The sequence below is a fragment of the Prionailurus bengalensis genome, chromosome E4 (assembly GCF_016509475.1).
Source record: "Prionailurus bengalensis isolate Pbe53 chromosome E4, Fcat_Pben_1.1_paternal_pri, whole genome shotgun sequence".
NCBI lineage: Eukaryota > Metazoa > Chordata > Mammalia > Carnivora > Felidae > Prionailurus > Prionailurus bengalensis.
In genome coordinates this window covers 56,830,517-56,855,622 of record NC_057360.1, presented here as the reverse complement: position 1 = coordinate 56,855,622, position 25,106 = coordinate 56,830,517, and the positions used below count along the sequence as shown (strand labels likewise).

Sequence of the window (25,106 nt, the reverse complement as noted above, 5' to 3'; positions counted from 1 at the left end):
CTTCTGGGGTTTTGCTTCCTTTTTGTGTTCTTTCCTCAGAAAGGCTCAGTTGAGTTGTCAGTGATGAAATGGTTTAATCAATTGCTTAAAATTGTTCCCTTTCCTTCTCTACCACATGTGAGGCTGGCATTTTTGTTGACCTTTTTTCTTTTTACTTTGCCATTGTTTTTGGGGTCAGGCATTTGTTTTTCCCACATAGATTTTTTTTTTTTCTTAGCACAGTGAGAAAGTGAAGTCACTGTTTTCTGGGTCTGCCAAAAGCAACTGTTGTCCAAATAAATCTTGTCAACTCTCACCTCTCTGAGTTGGATCACCTCATTTGAAAAGCATTTTCCACTTAACAAAAAATGTAACCCAGACCTGGGTCAAACTATCATATCTTCCCTCAGTCCCCTTCAGTGTGTCTCATCTTCCCTGTGCCTGTCCTGGAGTCCTAACTGTCTATCTCTTGACCCGTTCCCACAGGACACAAGCAAACCCTTGCATCCACAGTAACCGTTTTGATTTGAAGCTCATCTAACAATGCCTTAAATATTCTATTCTAATCTTCCTAGGCTTCTCCTCTCAAATAGTTCCGAATTTTGTGGAAGCTTTGTAAGTCTGTGCCAATCTTTACCCAGTGGTTCCTTGTTCTTGTTGCTGTGTAATGAACCACCACAAATTTAGTGGCATACAATAACAATCATTTTATGATGTTTGGGATTCTGTGGCCTGGCACTTGGAAAGGAGCCAGTGGGAACAGCCTTTCTGCCTCATGATGTCTGGGGCCTCAGCTGGGAAGACTACGAAGTGAGGTAGTGACTTGGTGGCAGGTGATGGCACCATCATCTGTCTGGCTCGTGGGCTGGAAGGTCTCAGTGTCTTAGCTTCCTCACGCTGGGGTGGCCTCAGGACATTGTATGTGGCATCTCAGGGTCTCAAACGCGAGTGTCCCATCAAACAAGGTAGACGCTTCAATGCCTTTTCTGGTCCAACCTCAGATTCTATAGGTTACGTGCAAGTGATAACATAGAAGGAGGTCAAGCCCGTGGACCCACTTCTGATGGAAGGAGCATCAAGGTCACCCTGTGGGAAAACATGTCGAATAGAAGTTATGGTTGTGCCCATCTTTGGAAGGAGCAACCTGCACAGACTGCCCTCAGGTCAACAGTTCATATCACTTCCCATGTACAAAATCCACTCCCCAGGACCCCTGAAGTCTCATCTCATGGGGCATCAGCTTCAGGCCCTGGCTCCTTCCATCTTACTCAAGGCCCGAGTGAATGGGGTTCCTCGGATGAAGTTCCTTGAGTGTCTTCCCCTCCATCTGAAAATCTGTGAACTAGAGATACAAAAGACCTGTTCTCCGCACACCCAGCACACAATGGGGGTGGGCGAGGAACATCACGTAGATCCTATATTCCCCAGTTGCTTTTATTTCAGACAGTATTGACAGCTTTAAGAGGAGGACTTAGAGTAGTTCCCTGGATCTGGTTCTCTCTGGTGGTGATGGAAGCATTCCAGAGCCCAGTCAGCTGTCTGAAATCTTGCCTTTCTGCTTCTGAACTGAAGGATTTCTTTGGGAACCAAAGAACCTGATCTGATCTAATCCCCTCTTTAAGAATATTTAAAGAACCCCAGTCTGATCTGATCTAATCCCCTCTTTAAGAATATTTATATATGTGTGCATTTCCCTTTCTTTTTTGCATCTGTCTCACTTCAGGAAAACTCCCTTCCTCTGGTGCAGCCTTATTGTTTGTGAGAGCAAACTATGCTCTCCTTCTCACTCACTGTGCATAGAGTAAAACCAGTCTTGAAAACTCATGCTCACGAGGACCTGTTAAAACAGCCCCGCAGCTATAACAACAGCCATTTTTTTCTGTTGGCAATAGGCTCCTGTGATTGCCACGGTCAAATGCTGCCAGGCTCACACTTATTGGAGCCTTAAAACCTTACAGCGCCCGCTCTGTCCCTCCAGACGCTTCAGTCACCCTGTGTTACTTCGGCCTGTACATTCTTAGCTTAATCCTTCTCCAGGCTCCTGCCCACTCACCAGTATGTTAAGGCTTTAGGGAGTAATAAATAATACCCCTTTCTTATTCTCCTAGGTTTGGAGACCATTGTTACGTAAGATATAGGTGACAATTGAGCATAATACCAACTTTATTAGAGGTGTAGCTTTGGCTTTGACTATGGCTTTGATGTATAGCAGCAAAAGGCTTAATAGTTCATCCCAGAACTAAACTCACCCACCCCGTCCCAGACCACCCTCCACGGGGCAGAGCCTGTCCCAGGCAGTTTCCTTCCTGGACCTGCAGACCAGGATTGCAGGTCTCTGCGGGAAGGCGAATCTGAAAAAGAAAGGCCAGAAAAGGTCAGCCAAGCATGCTCCAGTCTTTCTCCCACACTTAGTAATCCGGAGTAGTTACCCTGCTTCCAAGAAAAGCTGGGTAAGCGACAGAAGGAGACCAGGAGTGTTACTCCTGTAGAGGTGCCTCTGTGGAGATGCAAAGCTTGGGGAATGGAGAGTCTCCTTAACACAAGAAGCTGTGAGCTCCAGTGTGAACCATGTTCCTTCATTCGTGCTCTTCCTTCCTCCCTCCCTTTTTCTTTTATTATTTAATCTATTCTTTATTTTATTTCCTGTCATCCTGTGGGCCACAGACGGAGTGGATACCAGGGGAGACCCCCTGAAGAAGTGGCTTTTGAGGCTTAAGGCATGAGGAGGAGAAGGGCAGAGACTGTTCCAGGAGGTGGGAATAGCATGAGCCAAGGCCTGGAGAATGGACTGGGCGAGATAACCAAAGGAATGAGCATAGACAGACAGGATTAGTGAGCCTAAGACTGAATCCTGGGACACGTCAACATTTAGAGACTTGGAGGAGGAGGAGGAACTACCCATGAGATAGAAGGGAAACCAGGAGGCTGCATTGTTGAGCCATCAAATGGAGAAAGTCTTCAAAAAGGAAAGCAAGGTCTTCAGTAACAATTGGTGCAGAGAATTCCAAGAGAGGAGCACAGAAAACCAGTGGATTCAGGCATGAGAAAGTCGTGAGTCAGGCTTTCACAAAGCCTTTCCAGTGGTGTCATGGAGATGGAGGTGGCATTGCATGGGTGACAGAGAGAATGGAATTTGAGGAAGAAAAGACTGTGACAGTGTTTTCAGGAGTTTTTCCTTTGGAGGGAACAGAAAAATGGAGTGGGAATAATTTCTAACATTGGGGAGAAATCCTATTTAGTCTGCCACTTATTTATTTGTTTAAACATGTTTACTTACTTAGAGAGAGAGAGAGAAGGAGAGAGAGAACGAGTGGGGGGGGGGGGCAGAAGGAGAGGGAGAGAGAATCCCAAGGTCTGTCAGCGCAGAGCCCAGCCTGGGGGAGACATGATTATTAGGGGCTCTGAGTCACCTCCTCACTGCTTAGTAACCAGTCAAGAAAAGGAAAAGGAACCTCTCTCTCTCTCTCTCTCTCTCTCTCTCTCTCTGTCTCTGATATATTTTGAAAACCTCAAGAGAAGAACTGTGGTCCGTCCACCTTGGATCAAGCGCCCATCCTTTGAATCACGCATGGTGGCCAGGGAATGAGGAACTATGTTTGGCTCAGCCTCGGTTATATGCCTATGTCTGTGTCCAAGAGGACAGAACTTCTTACCAGAAGGAAGCGGTGGGGGCGGGGGGGGGGGGGGGAGGTCAAGCAACCTAAAACCTTGGCTGACCCTTGTACATTACTGGTGGTTACAGATAACAGTGCTCGCTTTCTAGAACTCATGGTGATAGTGGCTCCACAATTGTAACAACAGCTATGCCTTCTCTTTGTCTTCATGTTTGTATCTTCATTGTCTTATTTGATGTTCAAAACATCTACATGCCCTAAGTAGTATGAGGTTCTTATTTGCATTTGGCAGATTAGGAAACTAAGGCTCAGGAGTTTAGTGGCTGACTAAGTTGTACGGTAATTTAGTGTCAGAGGTCAAGAATCTTAGTTCTCCTCCAGACCTCATTGTAATATTTAACATAGCTTCTGATTTTTTGATAGTCATAAAGTTATGTCTCTCCATCATGCTGATTATCTCTGACCTTCTGCCACATGATAAGAGATGATAGAACCATGATGGACAAAGAAGTGTAGTAATAATGATAGCTGCGAAGTTTGGAATTTTAGGTTTATGAAACATTTTGTTTTGAATATGTTTATAGTCTTAAAATATTTTATTTAATCATATTTAATCAATTTTACATTCATAATGCCTTTTATTAATCAATAGCTAATTAGTTGTAAGCTAAATGGATTATTGGAACCAAAGGGAAATAGACGATCTTATAAAAAATAGTAATCTAAATAACTGGGAAGGGGGTTCCACATTGGCACCCGTCAGAAGTCAACAGTAGTCCTGGGAATGATGACAGCCAGAAGGTAAGGAAAGGATCCACTCTTTGTCAGCTGTCTACCATGAGAGCATCATGCAGTGTCTCCTCTATGCTATCTCCTTTTAATTCTCACAGACACTGTGTGAGAGGATATCTCTACCTCCAGATTATAGAGGAGAACATAGACCTCAGAAAAGTTAGGTGACTTGCCCAGTTGCCAACAACTGATGGAGCCAAGATTGTATCCCAGGTTTGAGTGGCTCCAAAACCCACACCTCTCCACTACAGAACCCTGAATATTGGACCACCCCGTTTGGCAGATAAAGACGAAGGTATTATTTATAGGTTTTATTTAACCCCCCACAATTATTCCTATGACTTTTCGGGCAAATGGACTTTCTCATTTTCATGTACAGTAGTCATGTGGGATATGGTTCTCAGACCCCCAGTGGATACCTGAAACCACAGATAGTCCCGAATCCTATATCAACTGTGTTTTTTCCTCTACATACGTATCTGTGGTAAAGTTTAACTTATAAATTGGGCACCGTAAGAGATGAACAATAATAACTAATAATAAAATAGATTATAGAAATGAACTGTAATAAAAATTATGTGAATGTGGTCTCTTTCTCTCTCAAAATATCTCACTGTACTGTACTCTCTCTTCTTGTGATGATGTGAGATGATAAAATGCCTGGGTGATGAGATGAAGGCAGGTAAATGACGTAGGCATCAAGACGTAGTGGCAGGCTGCCATTGACCTTCACGTCAGGAGGATCACGTCCCAGAGCACAGCTGACCGCAGGTGACCAAGTCTGTAGAAAGTGGAACGACTATGGTCTAAAAGTTAAGGTGAATCTAGCAGTGAAGAAGTCTGTGTGTGTGAGAATATTTCAGATGGAATTAAATAACACATGTAAAGGCTTTCCGTAAATTATTAAGTGACAGCGGACGTAACTTAGAGCTAAAACTATTACTGGGTTTGGATCAACATCGAGGGAGAGTTTCTCCCTGTTTCTTGCAACTTTGAGGGCTTTTTTGGTTTTGCTTCCATTTGAATTGAAAAAAAATTTTTTTTCCTCCTGTTCATCAAGTAGAAGGAATCACACCCAAATACTGTCAGTGAGTGATGAGTTTTGGATGATGTGTTTCTTGAATCCCCAGTTCTGCCTCTGATCCTTTTCCCCTTCGTCCCAATAGCCAGATCCCCTTTCTTGTGATTGTTCTCACTTCCCTTCCCTTCCCTCTTCAAACCTCACGCACAGCACGTCCCCACGAGTACCCGGGTGAGCCCTTGAGATCTGCAGATGGTAGGAAGCACATAGACCAGAGCCGCTGTGCCCACAAAGACAAGCTGACCCCAACCAACATGGCATTGTTCTGGCCAAATGTGTCAAACAGCTCAACCCCATCATCCCTGGGATATAGAAATCAAAGTCATTCGTTTATACCCGTGCACTCAACAGTTGGTAACTTGGGTTCTTACACTAGGTCTTAGTCCATTTGGGCTGCTACCAAAATACCACAGATTGGGTAGTTCACAACAAACGGAAATTTATTTCTCACCTTTGTGGAGGATGAAAGTCCGGAATTAGGATACCAGTACTGTCAGGTGTGGATTCTTTCCTGGGTTCATAGCCAGAGCATTTTTGCTGTGTCTGCATATGGCGGAAGGCACTAGAAAGCTCTGTCGGGTCTCTTTTATAAGAGCACAAATCCCATTCTTGAGGTTTCCACCTTACAACCTAATCATTTCTCAAATGCCCCACCTCCTAATACCATCATCTATGGGGTTTAGGATTTCAACATAAGAATTTGGGGTGGGAACACAAACATTTGGACCATGGCACTCCCCTTCCAGCTGTAGGAACTCAACAATAGTTTATCTTATATCTGCATAAGTTTCACTGCTCCTTAGATTAAGTTGCAAACCATTCCTTAAACACACTTTTCTCTAAAAGTAACTCTGTGTGGATCCTTTGGAGAAAGGAAATGTTTCTCCCTCCCTACACTTGGATTTACAAATCAAAGTGGTAGTTATTTTTTATTAACACTTATTGAGTGAGCCTTTCTTATGAACTAGGCACTGCACTAAGCAATTGAGATGTTTGGTCACTTAAGCCTAATGGCAACCCCGTGAGATGCATACTATTATTACCCTTAGTTCACACACGAGGAAAGGGGAGGCTGTCAGGAACTTGCCCCGGGTCACCCGAGTGAGCATCAGAGCTGGGATTTGGTTCCAAGTCTGACTCCAAAGGTCAAGTCGTAACTGCGATGCTACTCTCTCTTTCAAGGTTTCTTAAAGTGAATACAAACTTAAAATTATCTAGAGCTTGTTTGTTCGTTCAATAAGCAGGTTGTATCATTGATGTTTTGATGGGGCTTGCATTCTTACCACTTCCGGGCCCAGTGCTAGGAGCAGACACATCACTCTGCTGCAAGAAAGCGGCATTTTGGAGAGACCACGGCTGGCTGACGGGCACGCTCCAGAGTCACGTTGGAGCTGCCCTTTCCGAGTGGGCCACAGCTCACGGTGCTGCCGAGAATCCCTCCCCGAACGGCCCCGGGCACAGTGGAGCTGACCACTCACCTACTTGTTAACCTCTTTCACACCGCATGCCTCTATCATCAAAAACAATGTAGTCACCTCAAGTACAGAATCTCGTAAATGGAATTGTATTCTAAGACACTTCGAGAGACATAATGTGCATTATGCAAAATGTGCATTTTGGGGTATAAAAGTATCTGTGTCACGAAGTGCTACAAATATACATGTTATATAAATTTGCCAACAAGGAGCTGATGTGTACACAAGATCTCTCAGCTGCCTGGAGAAGTAATTTCCTTTTTTTTTTTTTTTTTTTTTTGAGAGAGAGTGCGAGTGGAGGAGAGACAGAGAGAGAGAGAGAGAGAGAGAGAGAGAGAGAGAGAGAGAGAATCTCAAGCAGGCTCCATGCCCAGGGCTCCATCTCATGACCCTGGGGTCATGACCTGGGGCGAAATCAAAATCTAGTCGGACACTCGACGGACTGAGCTACCCAGGTGCCTCCCCACTCCTTTTTGTTTTGTTTGAGAGACAGAGGCAATTTTCTTCTGGGAAGTCATCATGATATATCATGCTCTGCGGGTTTGGAGCTGGGCTAAGGGTGAGGAGCATCCAGCTTCTGATGATGTATTTAAAATCTGGAGGCAGGAGCTAGGGGACAAAGGAGCTACCTCTTTTATAAGAGTAGGAGTTTGGTGCCTCGGACCAGATGTCCATTCTCCTCCTCGAAACTAGCATCATCTCTTGTCAACTAGAAAAAAAATGAAAACGGGCTCCTGGGTGGCTCAGTCGGTTAAGCGTCCAAGTTTGGCTCAGGGCGTGAACTCGAGGTTTGTGAGTTTAAGCCCCGCATCGGGCTCTGTGCTGACAGCTCAGAGCCTGGAGCGTGCTTCGTATTCTGTGTTTCCCTCTCTCTGCCCCTCCTCTGCTCATATTCTGTCTCTGTGTCAAAAATAAATAAACATTAAAAAAATTCAAAGAAAAAAGAAAAAAACGAAAACAAAAACAGCTGTTTTTTCAATTTCCTGAAAAGTTTGTTAATTTCTGAGTCAATACCAGTGTAGGAAGAACGTTTAGTGTTACAATCTCTGACTTTGTAAATTGTAGTGCATCAAGTTCTATGCCAATAAAAGTAAAACTTAAAAAGAACAAAAGGAGTGTGGAAAATTATCAAATCAGTATAATATGGGGGTGAAGACTGTAAGCCCTAGAGTGTGATGCCTAGATCAGATCTCCATTCTATCAGTTACATATTGTGTGATCTTGGACAAGTGACTTAAAATCTCTGGGTTCTGGGTTCTTCACCAATAAAATAAGTGCTTATTTGATGAGTCAGTTGTGAGGATGAAGTGAGGTAATGCCTATAAAGTGCTCAGCACAGGGCCGGACAGTCAAAGCCCATTAAACAAACCTTTCGAAACCTCATCATATACAGGAAAGTGTAAGACACAGCCTAAATTTTTGTCAATTGGCTTAGATTATATATATTCTCCCTGTATATAAACTATATCTATCTGTCTACCCATCTATCTACCTACCTACCTACCTACCTACCTATCCATCCATCTAATCATAGTTAGCTAGTCAAAACATTTTTCTTAAGTGCATTTTATTGCCACCCTCCGCCTGTCTCGAAGGCCCAGCCCTGGGCAGGGGCCCTCAGACACAGCTTTCCAAGCCCAAGGCTTCCTCAGTTGCCTGTTGGCTTTCTAGTTCCATCAACTGACCTCCTGGGGCAGCGACATGATTCTTCTTACCTGCCTTCAGTTAGGAGAACGACTGGGTAACAGGCACAAGTGATATATTTCTGCTGACCTCGGGTTTTTCTTTCAGTTGTGAATGACAAAGAAATGCAATCAGCAGGGACTGTGGGAGAACTCTCAAGGGATTTGCACAAGGCTTCTGTCTTGTTCTGACTGCTTTGCTTGCTGTCCCGCCTTACGGGTGTCAAAGGCTTCATAGTTTGAAGACAGTATAAGCCAGAAACTGGGATATCTTTCTTCGTATCAGAGTAAGACATCTGTAGCTCAACAGTCTGCTACACGTCTGCCGTGATGCTAATGTCAATACTAGCATGCTAACGATGAAACGTGGTCCCCTGAACCACTTTGCCCTTCCGTCCTCCTCCTGCCCAGTCTCCTCCCCCTCATGCCACACCTTCTTTTTCTTCCTGTTGTTTTTTTTCTTTTTAATAAGCAGCTAGCAATTTATGGAGTGCTTACTCTGTGCCAGGCACTGTTATAATCACTTTATACTTATTAACCCATTTAATCCTCGCAAACATATGAGAAGACCCTATTATTATTCCCTTTTTGCAGTAGTGAAAACCAGCCCAAACAATTAAGGATCTTGTCCAAGGCCAGACAGCTTCAAAACTTTCATCAACCTATCTGTATCTCTTTGCTTCTTTTAAATTATTGACCATTTTAATACTAATTTTTAGAGATACTTTAAATGATCAGTTTCCTCAAGTTCTCAGCGTAGGGATATTTTCCTGGAGGCGGGGAGGGAATGCTTAATGGGCGTCTTGAGTTTGGGTGCTCATCTTGTGTAAGGTGGCACCCTCGGATCAAGGATGCTTGTTAGAGACCCTTAGAGAATGTTAAAAGACAAGATCATGGTTCATAAGGCTAAGGCAATGACTGGGGCTAGAATCAGAGCGTGCTGCTAAATGGACACATTTCTTTCCAAGCCCAAACCAGATGTGTTTCAGGAATGGTTAAAGTTCAGGGGTTAGGAACAGGAGAAGGGGAATAGAGATCACCAGACTTCACATTCAGATCCTTTTGGGAATGAGAAAAGAACATAAAACAAAAACAAACCAAGAAAGTAAATCGTGGGCTCTCCCACCACCCCTCCCTGAACACCCAACAGCAAACACCCTTCGTCAAGGATTCAGGTGCTCGGCCTCTCCCAGAGTCCTGGGGACAGCTCTCTTCTGGATAACTTTTACTTGGAACTGAGCCTGTGGTCAACAGGAAAGGCTTTATTTGGAATAAACCTTCATGGAGGGCAGGCGATTGAACTTTGAGTACCAGGTCATTCTCTGAGGGACACATGGGGGTGAGTAGAATATTCTCTGCAATGGAAAATGAGGCAAGTACACAGAGGAGGCCTGGCCTTGCTTCTTCGGAGGTCAAGGGACTTGTGCCCACCACGGGGAAAGCGCATTTCTGAGCGCTGTAGGGTGCCATGCTTGTTTGTTTGTTTTTTTAAATTCCCTTCCTCTGCAGCCCGGCTTTAATTCTCTGCCTCTAACTTAACGTATTCTCCAGTTTCTTTTGTTTTCTCCTGGATCCTCAAGACTTTTTTTTTTTTTTTTAACAAAACGTACAAAAGTATGATCCGTGCTCTCTTCCAGGGCCACCCGCAGTTCACCTGGTGGGAGGCCTTGTGAGTGAAGGTGCTGGGGGGTGGGGTGGGGGACAGGGATGACACTGTGCCGTGAGGGGGTGACAGCACCGATAACCCGCTCTTGGCGCGAAGGCGATGCGCAAGGCGAGACAATAAAATAGCCCACGGGCTGTAGTGGAGTGGGGATGCTACGTGAGGGCTCAGCTCCAGCTTTACGACAGGCAAAGCAGGACGCGCCCTGAAGGTTGGGCAGGGTTGGCCGGGGCCTCCCTGGGTTAATGTGGAATCTACAATGCCAGCCCCGTCTGGGCACCTACGCGAAGGTGTCCACGTTCACCGCAGAGCACACACCCCGCAGCTCAAGGTCCTTATCGCTCAGAGTCAACAGTCGGCGCACTGGGATGGGAGGGACTGGGGAAGCGGGGTCGGTGGGTGAATCCCACCCAGGCCTCAGGGGGTCGGGGAGGAGGGCGCTGCAGACACGCCCCCTCTCCCCAGCAGCTCCGTCTCTGCCCCGCGCTGTCCTAGAAGGCCAGACATTGGCCCGTGGCCACCTGCCAAGTGGGGCCGGGACGCGGGAAGGGGGAAGGGGCCCCGCAGGCGGCCCGAGGGCCCTCAGAGACTGCCGCCGCGGCCACTCCCTTAGACTCTGGACGTGCCGGGACCGGGGGCGCTCTGCCTCCGCCTTATAAGAAGCCCGGCGCCGGGCGGGCAGCGAGGCCAGAGGCGGGCACCGGGCTGGGCCGCGCAGGGGCGCCCCCACCGGCGGCGGGCCCGGCGACATGGGCCGCTACTCGGGCAAGACGTGCCGGCTGCTCTTCATGCTGGTGCTCACCGTCGCCTTCTTCGTGGCCGAGCTGGTCTCGGGCTACCTGGGCAACTCCATCGCGCTGCTGTCCGACTCCTTCAACATGCTGTCCGACCTGATCTCGCTGTGCGTGGGGCTGGGCGCCGGCTACGTGGCGCGGCGACCCCGCGGGGGCCTGGGGGCCACCTACGGCTACGCGCGCGCCGAGGTGCTGGGCGCGCTGAGCAACGCCGTCTTCCTCACGGCGCTCTGCTTCACCATCTCCGTGGAGGCCGTGCTGCGCCTGGCGCGGCCCGAGCGCATCGACGACCCCGAGCTGGTGCTCATCGTGGGCGCGCTGGGGCTGGCCGTCAACGTGCTGGGGCTGCTCATCTTCCAGGACTGCGCCGCCTGGCTCGCCTGCTGGGGTCCCCGCCGCCGCCGCCGCCCGCCGCCTCCGGCCGAGGGCCGCACCCCGCGCGCGATCGGGGCCCCGCGGGGCGCCCCCGGCCCCGGCCAGTCCCCGTGCGGCGCGGCCTCGGCGGACCGGAAGGAGGAGCGGGGGGCGACGGTGTTCTCCAACGTAGCAGGTGCCTTTCGGTTGCATCCTCCGCACCTCTCTCTCTGCCTTTCCCTCCTCCCGCGCGTCCCTTCCTCCGCATTCACGCCCTCTTCTTCTGGCTTGGCTGCGGATGCTGCTTCCATGGTTTTTTTTTTTTTTTTTTTTTTTTTTTTTTTTTTTTTTTTTTTTTTAATTCCCTTCCTCTGCAGCCCGGCTTTAATTCTCTGCCTCTAACTTATCGTATTCTCCAGTTTCTTTTTCTTTTTTCTTTTTTTCTTTTTTGGCCTCTTTCCCCTTCCCCTTATCCTATCTGCTTTGGAGTATTGATTGTCTTGAAAATCCGTTATCATTGGGCAACAGATAACACTCCCCAAACCCTGCCCCTTCCTTAGATGCTGTCTGCACTTTGTTTTCTCCCTCCCCTTTTGCCCATCCTTCTGTCCCCTGGGGGTTACCGGGTTTGGGGATGGGGTGGGCTCCCACTTGCCTCTTTTTTTTTTTTTTTTTAACTTGAATAGGAGTGTGAATGAAGGCTGATGTCAAGGCCAAAATGTACCATTCTGGTATATGTGTGCGTGTGTGTTTGGGGTGGGGGGGGAGAGGTAGGGGGTCTGATGAGCTAGTGGGAGTTTAAAATAACAAAAACTGTTTTTTGAGTCCATTGGTTCTTTTTGTTTGTAGAACTTATACACAACACAAGGTTTCTTCTTTGAATGCAGGTGATTCTCTGAACACCCAGAATGAGCCAGAAGAGACTATGAAAAAGGAGAAAAAGTCGGAAGCCCTGAATATCAGAGGTAGGATTACTTTTGGGGCAAAGGAGTGTGCAGTGCTGTGCCCTTCTTTCCTGTTTGCCTTTTAAGAAGGTGTGTTAGAAAGTAGGCCAGTTGCATGAATAGACTATGACCCTCGTCTCTTGCCTAATCACTGCATTGATTCTGAGGGACACACTGGTCGCTAATGATTTATCTTTGCTCCACTTAGAGCCATGCTAATGCCACCTGCTCCAGAGCCTCGCAGATCAGCGGCATGCTATTACTTTGCTTGATTTTGCCCACCCCCGGCTATTGCTAATGTCAAATGCGACCTATTTCAGTTGAATATATTTTGAGAACGGTGAGAGGAGAGTGGGTGGCTTGCATCCAAGGTGGCATTGCCGAGTGACCCTCGGACCTCATTTATTTCTGCCAGAAATCTGTGTCTGGGACAGGTTTGTTGGCTCAGTTGAATCCCTACTTCCAGGCCCAAAGTGGAGGTTCTGGTGAGGCACGTGGAAGGCACGTTACTAGTCTTCCCTCTACCATGTGCTCAAGGTCACAGGTACTGCTGGGCAAAGGTTAGTCAGGGAGTTCAAGGGTGCATTTCTCACCCAGACACCAACACTGTATCCAGCATTTCTTTCTTTCACCTTCTTGGGCAGAGAATTGGCTCCAGAGTGATTCGAGAAGCCCCGATCTTGACTTTGAGTATTTCCACAAAGATTATGCAACCCTTTACTTTCAGATGATTTGGGGAAGCCTGTGATGGGACTTAGCTGGAAATAATATACAGAAAAAGTAATCATCCAGGAGACACTTTCATTTTTGAGAGGCTCCCTTCTCTTTTACAAAGTGGTACCCAGAATGGATCTATAAGGAAAATCAGAAAAAAAGCGCCCCCAAACCCCCAAACAATAGTAACAACCACACATGAGCTCCTAAACATTTCTAAATGGGTCAGTTTTAAAAAATTGAACCGCAACAGGGGAATTTCTAAAGTGCTTGGTGGTCAGTCTTTTTGGAAAGAGAGAATCTGTAATGAAAAATCACTATCCTTTATCTTTCTTTAGGTTCGGTTTAAAAAAAAAAAAAATATATATATATATATGTATGTATGTATGTGTATATACATACATACATACATAATATCCATCAAATATATACTATATATTATATATCATAGGCTTTTCATAGCACATTAACTTTTCAAAGCACATTGTGTTAATTATTCATGCTTATGTTGCAGAGAAAGAGAACAGGTAGGTGGAAAGATGCCGAAGAATTACGAGCAGGACTGATAGATATCGTGACCTTGTTTGGGAAGCATAATGTATGGAAACTTGTATAATGTGGCTGATCTTCGGTCTAGAGCTGTTGGAGATCCTGGGTGCAAAGATGTCAGAGGTGACGTGCCTTGCTGTACGTGGCTGAGCCCTGTGGTCCACAAGGACTGTGAGCCTCTAGCCTCTGACAGGGGTGAATGATGCAGTGGCTGAAGGATTGGGATTTGGGCTTAAGATGCCTCAGTTTGGGGTCTTGACTCCTATATTAGGCAAGTGTTTGGACTTCTCGAAGCCTCCAATTCCCTCATCTTTAAAATGAGGATGGTAATATCTACTTCATGAGGCTATTGTGAAGTGCTTGGGCGACGACGCGGGAGGAACAGCAGCCACCATGTTTGTGGAGTGCCTGCTTTGTGCCAGGCCCCGTTCTTGAAGGAGTCACTTGGCACTTGTAAGAATCCCACCAGGTGGGAGCTGTTGTCGTTCAGGCAGTGGGTGGAGTTGCCAGGCTCACCCCTGCACCTCTTGGGTGAGGGTGAGTGCCCGTCAGTGCCCGTGCTGTGGCTGGCGGGAGACTTTCCATCCTTCAGGCCATGAGGAAGGCTGGCCTCCCCTCGGGCCTGTGTCTGAACCGTCTGGAGCCATGACTCGGAGAAGGCAGACAGAATATGACAGCTGGAAAGGCCTCAGTAGGAGTGGACTCTACCCGCGCACTTTATAGATAAGGAAACAGGATCCAGAGAGTCTGGTGACTTCCCAAGTCACCCAGGCTCGAAGCGGAGGCAAGCCTGGCTTCCTGGGCTCCTACCTCACATTTCTGCCCCTTCCAAGTGCCCCACACTGCCTATACACCCCCACGCCCAGTGGCTTGCCTCACCACCGTAGCCGGTCCACTGAGTGGTTACATTTTTCACATTTATTTATTTAAAAAGATTTTTTAATGCTTATTTATTTTTGAGAGAGAAAAGGGAGACAGAACACGAATAGGGAAGGGGCAGAGAGCGAGGGAGACACAGAATCCGAAGCAGGCTCCAGGCTCTGAGCTGTCAGCACAGAGCCTGACGCAGGGCTCGAACTCACAAACTGCAAGATCATGACCTGGGCTGAAGTTGGACACCTAACCCACTGAGCCGTGCAGGCACCCCACATTTTTGACCTTTAAACCACTTCTTTAGAAACCCCTCCCGCCCCAGATCTGCAGGGGAACACCAACTGATGAGGATTCTTGTGAACAAAAATCATTTCTAGATTTTCATGACTGTTTCTCTTATTTAAATGGAGTAAAACAAATGCCTTCTGAGAATCATGCTCCAGCTTCCGCAAAGCACAGTGAAAGCACGATCCTTTAAAAATTCTCATCAGTTGTAGTGGTTGATTTTATTTAATGGGATCAAACGTGGTACGTTAAAAAATGTTGTAACAGATCGTCAGGAAGATTATTAGCTTTTGTATTTCATTGTAAATATGAATAGATGAACAGCAATCCTAACATCATTTGAAAATAAGTCTCCTTTGATGAGATGTTTCTTTCTAATTGTTTTTTCCAGTAAGAAAGACCTCAGGGGTAGAGGAGGGGGCTCCTGGGTGGCTGTCGGTTAAGCATCCGACCATGGATTATGGGAAAGACAAGTCTGAACGCTATTTTGTATAATTTTTAGGAGCCGATAGTGAAATTTCTTAGAAGGAAAACCCGGAATTGAAATGCGAGAGATATATGAGACAGGATGCATACTGGTTCTCTCGTCAGACTACCCAGACTTCTATCCCCACTCTAACACTTTCTAGTTGTGTGATTTTGGATAAGTTATGTAGCTACTCCATGCCTCAGTTTCCTCATTTGTAAAATGGAGAGAATCACCACTTAAGAGGGTCCTTAAATGGACTTAATATGTAAAGATGTGTAATATACTTACAATAGCATCTGATGCATACATGTTAGCCAGCATTACAATTATTATTAAGTAAAAGACAGAAGTTACTCTATGTCATGGGAGTTATGACTGACCAGCCAGAAAATAGTGTTTTCTTGAATGCGTACATGGTATGCCTCTAGGGCTCGAACCCACGAACCACGAGAACTTGACTTGAGCTGAAGTCAGATGCGCAACTGACTGAGTCATCCAGGTGCCCCTTTTTTATTTTTTACTTTAATTTTTATTTATTTTTTATTTTTTTAGGTGCCCCTTTTTAAAAAAAATGTTTTTAAAGTTGATTTTGAGAGAGACAGAGACAGCACGCGTCGGGAAGGGGCAGAAAGAGAGGGAGGGAGAGAATCCCAAGCAGGAACCATGCTGTCAGCACAGAGCCCGATGCAGGGCTTGAACGCATGAAGCTAAGAGATCATGACCTGAGGTGAATCCAAGAGTCTGGTGCTTAACCGACTGAGCCACCCAGGTGCCCTTGCTGGAGGGTCTTCCTAAGGATCTCCTGAACCAGATCCAGTTTGAATGACCCTGGCTAAGTGAGCAGTAGGCAAAGTCATGTAGGGAAGGGAGAAAATGGATGAAGGGAGAGGCAAGGCAAGGAATAAAAGGAACCATTTTCGTGATATATCTTTGTTCCCTTTCCTCTTAAAAATGTTTAAAACAATTTAAATCACAGATACTTGTCTGAAAGAACAAGAAACCATTTGCACAGTCTCCATTTGCCAGCTCGGTGCCTTCTGATGGGTGACAGATGGCCATGATGTAGCACTATGAACAAGCACAGTCCCTCTCCCCCTCTCCCCAGATGTGCGTGCGGCTCAGAATCTTCCTAGGCTGTTCCAGGTTCTCTGGGTCCTGGGATGGTGGCCTAGGGTTTTGTTTCCTGTGAAGTAGTTGCCCTTCCTTTCTTTTTTTTTCCATTCAAACTCATCCTGCTGTTCTAACCAAAAAGAAAGCAAATAGCACCTGGTATTCATAGACTTGGGAACCCAGGTCCCTGAGTGTCACATGGCCCCCAAATTTGGATCTGTGCTTCATTGGTCTTTCTTTCTTCCTGACAGGTGTCCTTTTGCATGTGATGGGCGACGCCCTGGGGTCAGTGGTTGTGGTGGTCACGGCCATCATATTCTACGTGCGTCCCCTGAAAGGCGAGGACCCATGTAACTGGCAGTGCTACATAGACCCCAGCCTGACTGTCATCATGGTCGCCATCATTTTGTCATCTGCCTTCCCACTCATCAAGGAGACTGCTGCCATTCTGCTGCAGATGGTCCCCAAAGGAGTCAACACAGAGGAGCTGAGTAAGTCAGATGATTCTTATCTAGAACCATGCCCATTTGATGGTCTTCAGGCCAAAGGGCCAGCATTATTTCAGAGTAGTGTTTGATTTATGTGTCCTGAAACACTTCAAATCACCAAGCAATAGAGACATCCATCATATGTTTTGTAGCCTAGTAAGATGACTCACAGCTCCAAGAACCAAAGGTCCTTTACGACTCATGGCGCTCTGACTCAGCTGCAAGTTTTTGAGAATGTGGTGCTTGGGCAGTAACTATTCCTCAGCTTTTTTTTTTTTTTTAATTTTTTTTTCAACGTTTATTTATTTTTGGGACAGCGAGAGACAGCATGAACAGGGGAGGGGCAGAGAGAGAGGGAGACACAGAATCCGAAACAGGCTCCAGGCTCTGAGCCATCAGCCCTGAGCCTGACGCGGGGCTCGAACTCACGGACCGCGAGATCATGACCTGGCTGAAGTCGGACGCTTAACCGACTGCGCCACCCAGGCACCCCTATTCCTCAGCTTTTACCTTCATGTCAAAGATTTAATGCAAAGAAGGCTACCCTGCCAAGAACTTGATTTTTACTCTCCTTATTCTGAAAACATAAATCATTCCTTTATATTCTAGATCTTGCATTCTATTTAATTGATTTTTATGGGCATGCAAGTCACCCGGTCTCTTATAACACTGTAAAAAGGACCGTATTTCATGTTTTAACCTGAATTCATGACCTCGTTCAGTAATGAAATCTGTTTCTTTGCTTTGCTCAAACAGAAGGTCAAACTCTCCTCTTAGTTATGTGTATCTGAGGATATGTATTTTAAAGACTTGGCAGAATTTCTAAATGGGAACTATCCAGATGTTGGTGAGAAACTGAATTTGCAACTTCATCTCTAGTGTTTCTAAACGGGATTATGTTTTTGTAAAAAAACATTTTTCATGCATATTTGTGTTATACACTCACTGCCCCACCAGTGAGCCCGTAAACTTGAGATAGAGCCCAGGCCTCTTAGAAGACCTTACTTCATGAGAAGCTCCTGAAATGAGGTTTGAATGGGTCTTAATACATTTTATGGCCATGGCTAGGCTTTCCTCTATGAAGGAAGGTGTGATTTACAGTGTGACTGTCTGATGAGGGCCATAGCCCTGCCAAACCCATGTTTAATAGTGTGTGTTGGGACCAGTTGGTTGCGCCGTTGCTAATAGCTGGAGCTTCTCCTGCAGTCTTTCCTCCTGGATGTTCTTTCTGCCTTTGGGGGCCTCTTTGGCACCATTGTTGGTTTAGAGTCTCAGAGTTGGTAGGTGCGGTCAACTCTCTGGCTGCTTTACTGCAGAATTAAAATAGTCAGGCTTCATTTCCTGCAACCTACTATTTGCCCGATGCCGCAGGCAGAGGTGGTAGGAGATGGGGAAGGAGATACCCAGGCACAGATACACAGCATCGTCTCTACTTTCTAGAAGCTTATTTTCCAGTTGAAGAAAAAGATACACATATCAAAACCAATTTGTGATATATAGTGATATATGATGATATATATATATATATATTTTTTTTTTTTTAAACACATTTTTAAAAATTAGATAGTAATGGGATGCCTGGGTGGCTCAGTCAATTGAGCGTCTGATTTCAGCTCAGGTCATGATCTCACAGTTCGTGAGTTCGACCCCTGCATTGGGCTCTCTGCTGTCAGGACAGGGCATGCTTCGGATCTCTGTCTCTTCCCTTCTTGGCACTTCCCCTGCTCATGCCCTCTCTCTCAAAAATAAATAACATATTTAAAAAAAAATTAAAAAATATAGTAATAACAATAACACACTTGTAAGGCACTTATTACATGCTAGGTAATGTTCTAAGTGCTTTATATTCACTCATTTTAATTCTTTTTTTTTAACGTTTATTTATTTTTGAGACAGAGAGAGACAGAGCATGAACGGGGAAGGGTCAGAGAGAGAGGGAGACACAGAATCTGAAGCAGGTTCCAGGCTCTGAGCTGTCACCACAGAGCCGGACGTGGGGCTCGAACTCACGGACTGTGAGATCATGACCTGAGCCGAAGTCGGGCACTTAACCGACTGAGCCACCCAGGCGCCCCCATTATAATTCTTAAAGTAAACCTATGCAATTCTATCATTATTATTCCTAACTTATAGATAAGGACACTGAGGCACTGGGGGCTAGGTAAATTACCCAAGGTCATGACTACACTGGGATTCAAACCCTAGCTGGCTACAGGGTCTTTGCTCATAATCCGTCTTCAAAACCATTTCTCTATATACGTGCTCATTTGAGAAAGTATGGAAAATATGGAAGAGCCTAAGTATGAAACTAGAAATCTCTTGTAATCCTGCTACCCAGAAATTACCATTTTTAATATCTTGTATCAATCATTCAATAAAACAAGCCTTTATCTGCATAAGATTTTTGTGTGTGTGGGGTCGCCTGGGTGGCTCAGTTAAGCCTTCGATTCTTGATTTCAGCTTGGGTCTTGATCTCTGGGTCATTAGTTCAAGCCCCACACTGGGTTCTGTGCTAGGTGTGAAGCTTACTTCCTGTTTAAAAAAATTGTGTGTGTGTGTGTGTGTGTGTGTGTGTATACACACTGATGTTTGTGAAAGAAAGAAAGAAAGAAAGAAAGAAAGAAAGAAAGAAAGAAAGAAAGAAAGAAGAAATATCATGCCATATGCACAGTAAAACTATTTGTTTTTTTCACTTACAGATAGCTTATATGCCTTTTCTCATATCCTTAAATATGCAACTTACTTGTTAATGGCTGTATCATATTTTATATAATCGATTTAACTCTTCCCTTGTTTTCGTTTCTTCATTAACGCAAAGAGCATCGGTCAACTCATTTTTGTGCGTGAACATTTGGGTATTTCCCTTTAGGTTAAATTCCTGGCACTAGGGATGCTGGAGAAGTTTTTTGGTCCCTATTGCCAAGTTCTCCCCTTTCAGAAAGGCATCCTGCTTCACGCTCCCAACACAGCCCATGTGGGTGTCTATTCCCTGGTAAACTCAACAACCTTGGGGATTTGGGGGGTTGTTGTTAAACTTACTTTTTTTTTTTTTAATATATGAAATTTATTGTCAAATTGGTTTCCATACAACACCCAGTGCTCAAACACCCTTTCTTGAAATACCTTTTATGGGCTGATGAGGGATGGTACACGGATTCTGAATGGAGAAAGAGGATTACTAGAAAACGTACCCGTCCAGGTCCAGCTATTTTTCTTTGTGTTTTTGAAATACATCGGGGTGGTGAGAATACTTCCAGGGCACACGTCCCTCCTGTGGTGGGTGCCACGCATGTTTCCACTACAGCACGCACTTTAGTGTTTGTCTGCTCTCCTCTGTTCTAGTGAGTAAACTCTCGGCCGTGCCCGGGGTTAGCAGTGTACATGAAGTGCACATCTGGGAACTTATAAGTGGAAAGATCATCGCCACCCTGCACATCAAGTATCGGAAGGACAGGGGCTATCAGGACGCCAGTATGAAAATTCGAGAAATCTTCCACAATGCGGGAATCCACAATGTGACCATCCAGTTTGAGCACATGGACTTGAAGGAGACCATGGAGCAGAAGGATCTGCTGTTGCTCTGTAGTTCACCCTGCATCTCCAAGGGCTGTGAGAAACAGCTGTGCTGCCCACCCGGGGCCCTGCCTCTGGCCCACGTCAATGGCTGCGCAGAGCACAATGGCTGTCCCCCTCTGGACACGTACCCAAGTGATGGTCTCCGTGGACAAGTAACAAGAGAAGTGGCTATTGAAGTATCTTTGGACAGCTGTCTGAGTGACCACGGACAAGCTCTGAGCAAAACTCAGGAGGACCAACATTATGTCAACAGCACACATTTTTAATCTTGTCCTGACATACACAGACAGTATAGACGAGGTGTTCGGGCTTGTGGAAGGACCTCTGCGGGCTGTAGGCACTGGTCCAATTCATGGTGTGCGCGCTCTGTGTTCATCAACGGGCTGGTTGTTTGGGATGTTAATTGCATGTGTCTGTTAATTTTTATGTGACTGTGAACTCCTTTACGTCGTCCTGGGTATCTCATGCTGCTCTTCAACAAACTCACTGTTTTAGTTTGAACATTTACTTCAAAAAGCAAACCATGCCAGCATACGTATCAGGGACATTGAAGGCTGGGACTCAATGGCTGTGGACACAGGATTCAAAGTAGTTTTTGTTTTAAAGTGATTTCGATTTTGTGGCTGACTCTCAGGTGAGCTCATAGCCAAGTACATCGAAAAAACTAAAGAACCATGTTAGCTAATGTTTTTTTCATTCCATCATAAGATCATAAAAGAGGAAGGTTGGGTAGTCCTGTCACTGCAGAATTTTTGTTCTTTGACTTGTTTTCAAATAAATGCAAAATGAGTACCTATTAAAGTAGAAAATAGTCTCAGAACATCAAAGGAAGGAGAGGTTATTGGGGGAAGACAGGAAGAAAATGCCTGCTGACTACCTCTTCATTTTGCAGGGTGGAGAGAAAACTAGTGTTTACTTTCTGCTGTGAACTGAACTACAACTATAGGGTGCTTCAAATGTTTAATACACAAATGCTTTTTTTTTTTCACTTGGAAGTGTGGGAATATTTCTACTTCCTGAAGTATGACACAATACTTACATTCTGTCTTGTAGAATCAGTCCAGTTGGGATTGTTTTCATTTATTGCTTAATGACTTATTTGTCCAAATTTCCTTTGAGTCTTCTTTTATATGATCATGTGGATATATGTAGCATTTATCAGGAGAAAATGGATATTTCTGGGAGAGAATAATATATGACACTGAGTATTCCTTCCTGCCAAAAATAAGCTGGATTGGCTTTTCTTCCATTAGACATATTTTAAAGTATTTAGTAGAGTTGCCAACTAGTAACTTCATGGAAAAGTCTATGTGTAGAGAGACCCCGATGGGTTGCAAAATTGACTGACAACGATCACCTCTTAGGCTCTAGACACAGAGTCCTGTTGTAAATCTGTGCGGTACTCACACAGAAATCCTGGGTTGGTGACGCAAAAAGCACCCACATTTTTCAGCATTAATGCCGTTTAAACAAATGTCTTAGTGTCCGTTCTTAGGCTGAAATAAGTAAGCATCTGTGATCAGTAGGATAAGAATTTTTTTTCATTCCTTGAAAATTTATTATCTGAGTTTAAATTGGCCATGAATTAGTCGAATACGTTTTTGTCCCTAGGAGTTTGTTGGACTAGTCTATAGATAGTGTATAGCCAAAAGAGGGGTAAAATATAAGACAACATTTTTATCTTTAATCTTAAAAGTATGGCATGCACTCACAAAAAAAAAAAAAAAACAAAAACAAAAAACCAGGGGATTCTCTTTGAAACTCACCACGGTGATAAGTGGACCAAAATTTAGACAGATGTTGGTTGAGATGCCTTGACTGGAGCCAAAGAGGAAGTCTGTCCCTCACTTCCAATTGGTTCCCATCATTCGGCTTTTTATTAGAAGGAAAAGATTATAATTTTTTAGTTTCTGTGCCCCTGGCTAGAGAAATGCAGACTAGTTTACATCCAGATAATGTTCTCTACTCTCTAAAGTATTTTTTAGGAAAGGAAAAGGCACTAAATTTAAATGTAACAAATTTACCACAGAGGTAGCTTGACGACCACTTAATCACATACCACATTATGGAGTAGAGTCATTGTGAAATAATCCCGTTTAAGACAGCTAGAGTACATTTAATGAGTTCAAACAAGCTCATTCAGTGCAATATTTTTGTATGGGGTTAAGTGGTTTCCTCTGTCATCTCAGGCAGTCATCGTGACATCCTCTGTCATCGTGATGCCTGCAGTACGATATTTTTACTTGAGTTTTACTCTCTCTTTAGTTGTCCTGCATTTCGAGTCTCCCAAGGAAATGCAGGAACTTTCTTCTCGTTGAGTCAGTTTTCCTGGTGGCTCTAGGGCCTGCTGAACAGTGGCTTTACCCAACACTGTTTTCCTCTGGGATTAGAAAGATGGTGTCATTTCACTTTCTAGTGTTCCTGTGTGCTTAGGTTCATTCCAGAAGTCTTTCCTTCTTTTTTTTTTTTTTGAAATGAAAATAATTTTTTTTAAAAGTCTAGGGTGTCCTCTAGGGCATTGCTACATGTAGGGCATTGCTACATCCCCTGGAGGCAAATTTGTCTCTATTTCTGAGTTACTGACTTAAACTAAGGGTAGGTGAGAGTTATTGCTGACAAAAGTCCTTGGAGAGCCCTGTATTCATTTTAATAGTATCAGTTCTGCAGAATTCATTCTTTAAAAAATGAATTTTAGGCTGGGTGTCTCAGTTGTTTAAGCATCCAACTCTTGATTTCAGCTCAGGTCATGATCTCATGGTTCTTGAGTTCGAGCCCTGCATTGGGCTCTGTGCTGACAGTGTGGGGCCTGCTTAGGATTCTCTCTCCCTCTCTCTCTCCCTGCCCCTCCCCTGTTCATGCTATCTCTCTCTCAAAATAAATAAACTTAAAAAAATATTTTTAAAGGTGAGATCAAACTGCTCATCAAAATTACAGTTATCTTGGGGCGCCTGGGTGGCGCAGTCGGTTAAGTGTCCGACTTCAGCCAGGTCATGATCTCGCAGTCTGTGAGTTCAAGCCCCACGTCGGGCTCTGGGCTGATGGCTCAGAGCCTGGAGCCTGTTTCCGGTTCTGTGTCTCCCTCTCTCTCTGCCCCTCCCCCGTTCATGCTCTGTCTCTCTCTGTCCCAAAAATAAATAAACGTTGAAAAAAAAAAACTAAAAAAAAAAAAAAGAAAACAAAATTACAGTTATCTTTACATAGGAATTTTGAACATTTAAAAAGATATAGTTTGGGGGAAAAAAGGCCTTACAAATCTGATTATACAGATCAGTCAATATAACAGTGAAGGAAATGAAGAAAAAAGCATTTGCTGTCACTATTCTGTCATGACCTCTTCAACTCATGAATGTCTTCAGTTTGATGATGGAACTACAAAAGGAGACCAGAAAATACTGGTATGATTGATTCTTGGGGCTAAGGTGTTTAATTCTCCATCAGTTTTAAACTTGATGATGTGTCTTTTATTGGTTCTAGGACAAGCAGTTCATCTTGGTGCTAAGGACAAGTTCAGATGTTAAAAAAAAAAATCTGTATTATTTGTGGTTAACTGAATCCTTTGCCAAATCCTACCGCATTTTTTCCCAGGAGGACAAAATATATTTCCTGCTTTTAAATGTATCTTTACACCGTTACAGTTAAAGACTACAAAAAAAGACTGTGCCAGAAAAATAATGAGGAAACATGACCTGATTTGGGTTTTGAATTTAGACTGAATAATGATTATGCCTGTTTTATAACTCGGCTGTTCACCTGATCGTTTGTTACTTATTTGTGCTTCTGAGTGTATTTGCACGTGAGTCGTCGCAGGTAGGAATGAAGTTACTGAATCGGGAAACCGTGGCGCAAATGGAAATTGCATCAGACCCTAATCCTCACCGTAATCTAAATGTTCTTATGAATTTGGAGATTAGCTAATGCGTTATGTGTCATGTTCAGGAGCGTCTCTTCTCAGGTGTTTTATTCTGGACCTTTTTGTTTACATGGAACGTTTTTGAATATCGCTGAATGGATCGATATTGCTGGATGTCTCCTCTTGGTACAAAGCCAGGTCAGAGGCGATGAACCTGCTGTCTAGCGGGGATAATCCAGGAAGGATGATGGTTTTCGAGGCAGAGTGACCCTTCCAGGAGGTCCGAAGTTATGTTACAGTATTATGGAGTTTTGTTGCTTGGAGTCTCCCTTCTGTCCTCACAGGCGATTTTGCCAAAGTGTAATTGTCACATTTGTGGGAACTATTCAGACTTGAAGATGTCAAGTTTGAATAGCGCATTACTAATTGCATGTGAACGCCCCCTGTATGCACATACACATACCTGTAAAAGCGAAAGATGTTCAATGGTGCTGTAAATAAATAAACAACAACAACACGTGACTGAGATGTTTGTGGAAATCAGATGGAAAGCTCAGAGTGGTTGAACTCATTTGGTTTTGTCCCTGAGTCTAGTTGGTTTATCACTCAGTAACACTTCAGATGGGTTTTAGTAAAGTGGGACTACTTCTGCATCCTTATTTTGTGGTTTCTTCATACCCCTCTGCCACTGTCCACCACCTGCAATGTCACCTGGCCCATGTTGGCAAAAATGACCCAAACTGACCCAGCTGCCTACTTACTGCAGCCTGGACTGATCTGGTTTTCTAGGGGGGGCTTCCTGGGGGCGGGGCTA

At 44.8% G+C, this 25,106-nt stretch overlaps 1 protein-coding gene across 1 annotated transcript; it reads left to right on the top strand.

The window, feature by feature from the left end:
* Positions 1-10,908: 10,908 nt before the first annotated feature.
* Positions 10,909-22,207, top strand: SLC30A10 (solute carrier family 30 member 10). The gene is made up of 4 exons (XM_043568215.1): positions 10,909-11,630; positions 12,322-12,399; positions 16,630-16,869; positions 20,209-22,207. Exons 1-4 carry the CDS (start codon positions 11,036-11,038, stop codon positions 20,706-20,708), a joined length of 1,413 nt encoding a protein of 470 aa, XP_043424150.1. The 5' UTR covers positions 10,909-11,035; the 3' UTR covers positions 20,709-22,207.
* The last annotated feature ends 2,899 nt before the right edge of the window (positions 22,208-25,106 follow it).

Excerpts from the sequence above, each read along its gene's own strand:
- SLC30A10 (XM_043568215.1), top strand. The coding sequence starts at position 11,036 with ATGGGCCGCTACTCGGGCAAGACGTGCCGGCTGCTCTTCATGCTGGTG. Across the intron at positions 11,631-12,321 it reads GGTGTTCTCCAACGTAGCAG|GTGATTCTCTGAACACCCAG; the intron begins GTGCCTTTCGGT and ends CTTTGAATGCAG. Across the intron at positions 12,400-16,629 it reads GGAAGCCCTGAATATCAGAG|GTGTCCTTTTGCATGTGATG; the intron begins GTAGGATTACTT and ends TCTTCCTGACAG.